This window comes from Pieris brassicae, chromosome 8 (genome assembly GCF_905147105.1).
Source record: "Pieris brassicae chromosome 8, ilPieBrab1.1, whole genome shotgun sequence".
Classification (NCBI taxonomy): domain Eukaryota; kingdom Metazoa; phylum Arthropoda; class Insecta; order Lepidoptera; family Pieridae; genus Pieris; species Pieris brassicae.
Window position 1 is genome coordinate 6,301,700 of NC_059672.1, and position 9,560 is coordinate 6,311,259.

Below are 9,560 nucleotides of genomic sequence, written 5' to 3' on the forward strand. Positions count from 1 at the left end.
ATCTGGCATGAAAAGGCTTTGAGAGAAAATTTAAAAAAAAAACTGTATTGTAATGTGCATTCTTCGAATTTAGAAGCTATCTGAATAATGTACAAAAGCTTTTAGCTATGTCATCCGTATGGTATTGAAAACGACTTTGTTTGTAAGCTCTACGCTGGTAAAATATTCTTGGAAAACATGCACCTATATAAAGTGGCTTAGTTCAGGAACGCGATTTATTTGCCAAGATAGTGGTACAGTGGTTACATCGATCAAATACAAATATCCCCACAATCAGCCATATATAAATAAGCATGCAAATGTCATATCAATTTTTACAATGTAAGAACATAAAATAATGTCAAAGATAAGTTATTTACAATCGGTGTCAAATCTATGGTCATTGAAAAGGCACCTTGCCTTTAAAAATTTAATCACCTTCTTCAAAGAATTAAATGGCAGTGATCTATAACTTCTAGGAATGTGATTAAACAGTTTTATAGCCATGGCGTAACAATTTTTGGTATACATCGTGGTGGAGCATGCAGGGACCTGATTCATTGAATGTTTTAAATAATTTTGGATGTTTTTTCAGTCACAACTGCTTCAAGAATATATGAATTTGTACTATCAAAATACCGAGTTCGTAAAAAAATGGTCTACAGCTTACAAGGGGTCCAACGTATGTGCCATACTGGCGTTTATGCCGTTTTAGGTTGCTTCTATTAAATCTCTCTTCTTATTTCTGCTTATTTATCCGCAGATAAATTTTCCATAACAATATCATAAAAAAGCTTTTTTCTGCGAGATTAAGCATGCCTCTTCACATTTTGCGACTTTAGCAATGCGAGCCCAATAGACATGACCTTGGCATAATCAGTATTATTGTGCAATGGGATAACGAGCACAAATATTATTATGGTGTTTACGAGATAGTAGATGCCTGCCTTGTTTTTGAAGTAAACTTCAGTAAAACCAGTTATTTTAATAACAAGACTTGATTAGCATACTGAGCTGCGATGCTTTATATAAGTTAGAAATAGTTGCTGGACAATACACCACGTATCGCTATGACGGAGTTAAAGGTACGATTTTATTTTAGTAAAGTATAGAATATAGAACGTCCATTCCCTTGGGGTAAGATTCAGAAACGGGGATAAGCGTTAAAAATCGTACGTCAGAAGTGTGTGGAATTTTGACATACGGAAGTTCGCCCTTACTCTATTCTAGTCTTTAATCTAGTTAACTGTTTAAAAAAATTATCTAAATTATTAATATTCTTTTTTCAATTACTTTTTAAACTATACATTTGTTTTCCCAGTAATGTATATATTTGTTATGACTCAGTATGCCTGTTGTGTGGAATGTAAGCCAGGTTATCACAGGTTCTAACCTAGCTTGGAAACCAGTCTCCCAATTCTTAACTGTAATCGTATTGTTTGTTGTAAATGTTATATGAGAGAAAATAAAGAACTTATTATTATTACTCTCGTTTCTGAATCTCAATCTCAGAGTGGATACTTACCTATTTTAAAAAAATACTTAGTTTGCGCTGTCTTGACTACCTTTACGTTGTATTTGCTATTTATGTATATAATGTACTAAGCTAGTTTTAACGTTAAGAAAAACACTTTTTGAACGGATTGAAGCTATGTATTATTATTAAAAACTTATAATTATTTACATAATTTTTTTTCCGACGTTACGCGTGCCTTTCAGCGTGCGTGGTCACGGTGACCACCATAAGTTTTTAATAATAATACATAGCTTCAATCCGTTCAAAAAGTGTTTTTCTTAATGTGTAAAAGCTATGTTAACAAAAGACAATACTATAGTTTTAACGTATTAAGATCAATTAAAATCAATTTCAAGTTATATTCATTCGCTATCATTACAAGTTTATAACTTTCCTTATTTTAACAGTATCTGACTGGCTTTGATTCGGAATTCTTAAGTGAAGATCCGCGTAGGCCTGGGGCTCTACCAGTGGGACAGAATAGTCCTCAAAGATGTCCATACGGACTTTACGCGGAACAGCTGTCTGGTAGTGCGTTTACTGCTCCTAGAAATGATAACAAACGCTCGTGGCTTTACAGGTAACCATAATCTTTTAGCAGAAGTCATAATACTTCTAAAAACGGTGGCGCTACAACTTTTTTTTAGGTCTGGGCATTCTGTATCTGTTTCATGATGATTTGTCAATCTGATATCCAAGTAGGTGATCAGCGTTCAGTGCCTGACACACGCAGTTGATTTTTGAGACTCGGGAATGCCGGTTTCCCCATGTTTTCCTTAACCGTTCGAGCGAATGTTAAATACGCATAGAAATAAAGTCCATTGGTCGTCGTCGTATGTGGATGAGTGTAGCACGCTGAAGCCACTAGGCCAACACTGCTCAGCTGTTCAAAAATATCAAAGACTGCGTCGAAATCCAGAATTTCTGGTGAAGAAATTGCGTACCAGCTACACATCTGACGTCCCACGGCAGAATATTTCACAATTAGTCTTTGGAACTAGTTAGGTTTTTAGCTGAACATCTTAAAAGTATTATAAATATGATTGTATCCTTTTAAATGATATAACACTACCTTCCCAGTGTCCATTATCGCTTTGACGGTCCTGAAACTTTTTTACCACGACCCACTCAATTCTAGTAAAGTTAGGAATAAATATAAATTATTAATAATAATAATAGGCCTTTATAGACCACATCTTATTTACATACAATAAACAAAACTAAATATATATATACATATAAATATATATTTCATTAAGTTGAAATGCAGCACCCGTTCGGGAGAAGGCTACATTTTATCCAGCAGCAATTCTATCCCCCTCAGCCCTCTTTTGGTCTGGCCTTGTTCCTTTGTCCTGTTGGGCCAGTCAACTGTTTTCTCGCCGGTATAACTGGGCCAAGCCGGTGGTAAACAAAACTGATGATTTACTAATGCTAAATTAATATTTAATTACAACTTTGCTGCTTATTGGTGATTTACAGAATCCGTCCATCTGTGGTGCATAAACCGTTCAAAAGGTCGAATATTGCCAAGTACTTAACACACAACTGGAATGAAGCCGAACCGGATCCGAATCAAGTATGAATTATTAATTATATTTACACTAGCGATGTTGAAATCATTTTATTAAAATCAGTTTAAAGATAATAATTTAAACTGGACGTCACACAGTCGTATTTGCACGATCTATGTGGCCAAAAATATTTATTATTATATATATAAGTGTATATACATTATATATTTACAAAAAAGCAAAATAATAAATTTTTATGTCTGTACAATTATGGGAAATAACGTAAAAATGCTAGTTTATTGGTATTCTTCACTCTCCGGTGAACTTTCTGATATATTGTGGTCTGCAGGTCCAGATACACTAAAACATACATAAAAATGTTCCAGATTTACAGTCCGTATTCTACTTAACATAGGATCAGAAGCATGTAGAAGGTTATTTAAAAATAATTACTTAAAAATATACTGATTACAGCTTTCCCTTGAAAATTTCCTCGCATAATCTTGGCGGTAACATCTAAAATGTTTGTTGCGAGCCTCTGCTGTTGAAAGGTGTCCTATTGGGAATAATGCCTTTTTCTATGATGTGTCATAGAGAAAAGCTTTATTCGAAAGGACCATTTTTTTGGAATTATATTTCTACCAGGTTTCTTCACTTGATTCCCAAGAGATGTTTAATTCAATCCTATGCCGCATTATTAAATTTTATTTCTATATTATTTCGCAACACTTCCTCGTATGAAGGAAAAGATGGCGTAGTTTAAACTCTATAAAAATGACTGTACAAAAGACTGATCAACTATAATACATTAGATAGGGTTAATACAATAGATAGATATGAATATTCAAATATTTTTTAAGAATCAGAATTAATATTATTTTTCGACATGGACGGTTTACCGCGTCAGCGAGAGACGTTTAAGTTCACTACTTGGATAAGATTGATTATGTTTATAAAATTAATGAATAATAACGTACGCAGAAAGTGCAGAATTTTCTTTCCGTCTATTATTTCTGATGATAACAATAATATTACATAAACATATATAATAAAAACTTTTCAATTATTTTATAGTCTCGCTGGTCACCATTCGATATACCAAATGAAAAGGTGGATTTCGTTGCCGGCTTGCATACAGTTTGCGGCGCAGGCGATCCTCGAGCACGAAATGGAATCGCCATCCATATCTATCTTTGTAATACGACAATGGATAAAAGTGCTTTTTACAGCAGCGATGGTGATATACTTATTGGTATGTATACACAACTTATACTATCATACAATAACTAATAAAGGATTTATTTTAATACTTGAAAGCAATAAGTTATAATTTTTCCAATTATTATTGGACGCGTGCATGTTGTTTACTTTTCCTCTAACTTAAAGAAAGGAACCTCGACCAGCCCGAAGGCCCCCTTTGCTGAGGTATATTATATGTATATATACGTTTAGCGTGCTTTATAATTTTATGTATTACTTTTGCGTTTCATTAGTTTCCATTTATGTAGTTTACTGTTTACTATATTATTTAGACGTATTGTTATGGTTTGAAAATATATATACATATACAATATATATACATATACAATATATATACATATACAATATATATACATATACAATATATATACATATACAATATATATACATATATATATATATACAGATATTTTTTTAAGCTGGTAGCAAACGTATGAAAGGCATTAAATAAAGATTAATTTTAGAATAGTTGTATCGATTTTAATACACAAAAATCCACCAGGCCTTTTTTATGTATGAGGTGAAAATGCGCTTGCGCAGGCCCGCGCCAGGGATATCGAGCTTGACGCGGGGACTGTGGGGCTGGGTCTACACTCAAATCCCTCTGCTATTCAAAGGGGTAGCGAGACCCCACCCACTAAAAACACCTCAGCCCTTCACACTCCCTTAAGATGGGCCCTCGGGGTTCGCCAGGCACTCTACCCAAGGAGTCTACCAGGCCTGGCCTGATTCAACCTATATTACTTTATATTTTATTTATATCTAAAGGAATGAATTGTCAGAAAGTAAAGAAAAGAAAGTAATATGTAGAAATGAGGTATACTCGTAGTATACGTATTAAATATTAATTAGTAGTAGTACTTTATAACTTACAGCAACTTACAGTGTTGGCCAAGTGGCACGCGACTCTCATCCCTAAAGGAGGTCATAGAGTCGGACCCCAGCTGTGAAATTCTGTCTATGTGCGTTTAAGACACATACATATTGAGGAATCCGGCTTGAGAGCCAAAAAGTCGACGATGTGACAGACGCAGAACTTATTATAGGCCCAGACCATAAAGGTTGCAGCGCACTTGGTTTTTATAACTTCTTTTTAACCATTTCAGTACCACAACAAGGAGTTCTGAAGATAACAACCGAGTTTGGAAAAATGGAGGTTGCACCAAATGAAATCGCCGTCATTCAGCTTGGAATGAGATTTGCTGTAGCTGTTGATGGACCAACAAGGTAAATTTTATAAACAAAATAATATATCCAGAACATATTATAACAATGAATTCTCTGTCTTAAAATGTGTCAAGGACATACTTACTTTTATTAGGGATTGGTTAGAATTACAGATATACTTCGTTCAATTAACCGAAAATAGTTCAAAACTATTTTGACGTTCTGTTGGGACAATTGTAAATTTCTCTAGTTAAAAGAAGTATAAATTGTATTTTTAGTTTGTCGTATAATATTAGAATCCTTTAAATATTATATTTATTTTATAACTTATGTGTCAATTTTTGTCGTTTATCTGTAATTACGTTTTATCTTGTACTTTTGTAAATGTGGATCTTCTTTAAATAAATAAAACTTGTCTATGATCGAAAAAAGGAAGGGGTTTTTCTTCCTCCGATTAATGGAAAATCCTCAACCAGTCTTACCTCTGACTGGCATGAAGGCTTTAGCGGCTGAGATCGAGAACTTGTTATTTCTTATGTATAAAGTCATTATAGCGATTTGTAGCTGTCGCTAGATGTATTAAAACGAATACGTGTTAATTTTGTAGGGGTTATATCCTCGAAGTATTCGATGGTCATTTTAAGCTTCCGGACCTTGGACCCATTGGTGCCAATGGATTGGCCAACCCTCGGGACTTTCTTACACCAGTCGCTTGTTACCATGATGAAGAAATACCAGGTATAGTCTATGGTAGCTAGCATACTTAGGGTGATATCCCAATCACCCTAAAATCTCAGGAAACATTTTTTAATACTTTTAATGATGAAATTTTATTTATCTAATTATTCAATAATTTTGTATTAAAACTTAATAAATAAAATTATTCTTTTTACCTAAAATTACAATCTTATCTTACAATCCCAATTTCTTTTTAACTTCATACATTTGGTAACTTTGACGTTTGCTTCCTTCTCAGTACGCAAATGGCCAAATTTTGCATAGTAAGCGAAACTTCTCGCATACCTAAGTAAAGACCTATAGAGTATAGTCTAGTCAACGGTTGGCGGGAGTTTTGTTGCATAACATAGACAGTAAAATGATTAAATTGTTTTTAAGGATTCAAAATAATAAGCAAATTCCATGGAGTGTTGTTCGAAGCTGAACAAAATCATTCACCATTCGACGTTGTGGCGTGGCATGGGAACTATGTACCTTACAAATACGACCTGAGCAAGTTTATGGTCATCAATTCTGTATCTTTTGACCACTGCGTATGTATTACAAAACTATCTTTGTTTAAGAATACGAACAAAATAATAATTTGATGTAAAGTCCTTTAACTCACCAATTGGCAAGGGGAAAGAGACCAAAGTGCCTCCTGGGTCAAAACGAAACGATTATTATTTACCAATCTCAATAGCAAGTGGAGTCACAACCCTCAGGTCTTTCTTTCTTTAATAATTTTTATTATTAATTGACTTGGATTCTTGGGTTTTACACATCGATTTCCGTACGAATATTTCACCGTATAAGCAATTGTTAATAGGAAGAGAAAGACACATAGAAATAAAAATGATCCGTGATCCGAATGACCTACGATTCATACGACGTTGCATGCTAAAGCCACTTGTCCAACACTGCCTAGGGAACGTTCAAGTTTTACGTGACGCAATTTTTTTTACACCCCCGAGTAGCGCGCAGTAATGTCTTTCTGTACCCCTTGGTAAAAGAATACATGAACACCAAGTGAACATTTTTCAAATCCTGAAAGTTCCAAATGCCTCCCGCCCCTGTAACGCATCGTAACGTTTTAATAGAAGCCCTCCCCCTCACCCTCGCATTCGTTACCTAATACTTGAACGCTTCTTATTGCAGGGGGCGGCTACTTTGTTCTAAAAATATTATAATTTTCATTTATATTCTAGGATCCATCAATATTTACAGTTCTGACTTGCCAATCCACCAAACCTGGGGTCGCTATAGCAGATTTTGTTATTTTTCCGCCAAGATGGTCGGTTCAAGAGAACACTTTTAGACCCCCGTACTACCATAGTAAGTCTATATTGTGCATTTTTTTACTCAATGTGAAGAAGGTTGTAAAACAATAATGAGAATTTTTTATATGATGTCGATGGCCAAAATGCGTCTACTCCCAACTTGAAGTCTAATATTTATGATTATAATTAAAACTTTGATTATATAAGTAAATATATTAATAAATACGTAACTGGAAAGACGTTTGCAATCAATCCCACCTGAAGATCTTCTTATCTTTATTAAATTGTATATACTGGTATTTGTATTGTAACGCAAAGTGTCTTACAATTTTGTGAAATCTTTACTTAAATGGTTCCAAACTTTAGGGTGCTAGAGAACTTACTCATAATCAAAATTTATAACAATAAAAACACTGATTAGGAAACTGTATGAGCGAATTCATGGGTCTGATCTTGGGGTCATATGAGGCAAAGGAAGGAGGCTTTCTTCCCGGCGGAGCCTCTTTACACTCGATGATGACTCCACACGGTCCTGATACCAAATGTTTTACGACTGCTTCAACAGGTGAACTTACTCCACAGAAAATTGCCGTCGGGACTCAGGTAATATATGAAACATAAAATGCAACGCATATATAAACCTTGTAGGAAATTTATTCTCTAAATTGTTATTACCTTCTTCTCTCAAGAATGTCAAAATCTCTTATGAATAATGTAGTATAAGTAATACAATAATATATATTATTTCTGTATCATAACTATGAAAAGCTATAAATAATCATTGTGCATATTAGCAAAAAATATTCCTATGTTTATAGAATTTCAAATTGTTTATTAATAGAAATGTTTGTTATGTTTATGTTTATTAATTAAAATCTTAGTTGCATATATGTACAGTACAGTTTTTTTCTAATTCCCTTGACGTGTCCACAGGCGTTCATGTTCGAGTCATCTCTGAGTATGGCCATCACAAAGTGGGGAGCTGAAACGTGCCAAAAACTCGACGCTCAATATCATCAATGTTGGCAGCAACTGCCCAAATTGTTTTCTAATAATTTAAATGTCTAATTATATGAATAAAATTCTAGTAAAAAGAACATTGTTTTTTTTTATATACGTCATTGTTAACGTCGTATAGAAATTTATAGCCAACTGCCAAGCCAATCCATATACTGTCTATGAAATGGAACACTAGTGTAAGTATAAAACCGGCCTGTAATGTAGAAACGCTCAGTAACGCCAATCATCTAGCACAAGCAGAAAATACTAAGATACAATCTGCAAATATGTACTTGCTTTTAGCGAAGTCCGTAAAAATTGTTTTGGTAAACTGAGAACCTTTAATGGAGTGACACTTCCTTGGGTATTCTGGCAAGTAAAATAAATATGACGACCTCGAATACGGCTTGGCATTTCTCCTCTCTGACTCCGCAAAGACAAGGCTATTAGACTGGAAATCTCGGACCGAATCATTTAACACAACCCGGAAGATCTCAATTGTGCATGAACACGTCTGCGGAGGAGACCAATGATGATATTTACAACGCTCTGAATTCCACACTCAAAGGTATTATTAAGAAACAAGGTATTGTGATCTGTCGATCACCTTAATGCAAAAGTTGGGAGCGAAATCACTAGTTGGGCAGACACGAACTTGGGAGCCCGCAACCACAATGGTGAACGTTTTATAGAGTTGCATCAACATAACTTGACCATCGACAGGACACTATTCATCCGTAGAGATGTAGGTATACATGGACCTCACACGTCACAAAAACATCACAAAAGGCCAAATTGACCTTCCTACCAAAACTGTACGATGTCCAAAATCGAAAAAGCGCTGATATTGATTGCGACCACTTGGTAGAGCGAACGGAGAAAGAAAGTCAGAGACAGTCACTTGAAAAAAGCTGGAGGCCTTTACCCGTGAAGGGGTTCCGATCGACGGTACTCAGGATAGCTGAGATATAGGATAACAACCTAAAAATAATGTATAAAAATCTAAGCTGTATATTATCATTTTTTTCTCATGATTGAAAATTAAACGGGCTTTATAATTATTATTAAAGATATCTGCGCGCTAGGTTACCAGATCTCGACAGTTTTTTGGCTCGATTCTAAACTATG

At 34.7% G+C, this 9,560-nt stretch overlaps 1 protein-coding gene across 1 annotated transcript; it reads left to right on the forward strand.

Moving 5' to 3' along the window:
• The first annotated feature begins 934 nt into the window (after window positions 1-934).
• Window positions 935-8,524, forward strand: LOC123713509 (homogentisate 1,2-dioxygenase). Its single transcript, XM_045667215.1, has 10 exons — window positions 935-1,064; window positions 1,903-2,075; window positions 2,978-3,074; window positions 4,084-4,261; window positions 5,376-5,496; window positions 6,044-6,174; window positions 6,553-6,707; window positions 7,362-7,488; window positions 7,855-8,036; window positions 8,367-8,524. Exons 1-10 carry the CDS (start codon window positions 1,050-1,052, stop codon window positions 8,499-8,501), a joined length of 1,314 nt encoding a protein of 437 aa, XP_045523171.1. The 5' UTR covers window positions 935-1,049; the 3' UTR covers window positions 8,502-8,524.
• The last annotated feature ends 1,036 nt before the right edge of the window (window positions 8,525-9,560 follow it).

Excerpts from the sequence above, each read along its gene's own strand:
- LOC123713509 (XM_045667215.1), top strand. Across the intron at positions 7,489-7,854 it reads TAGACCCCCGTACTACCATA|GAAACTGTATGAGCGAATTC; the intron begins GTAAGTCTATAT and ends AACACTGATTAG. Across the intron at positions 8,037-8,366 it reads AAATTGCCGTCGGGACTCAG|GCGTTCATGTTCGAGTCATC; the intron begins GTAATATATGAA and ends ACGTGTCCACAG.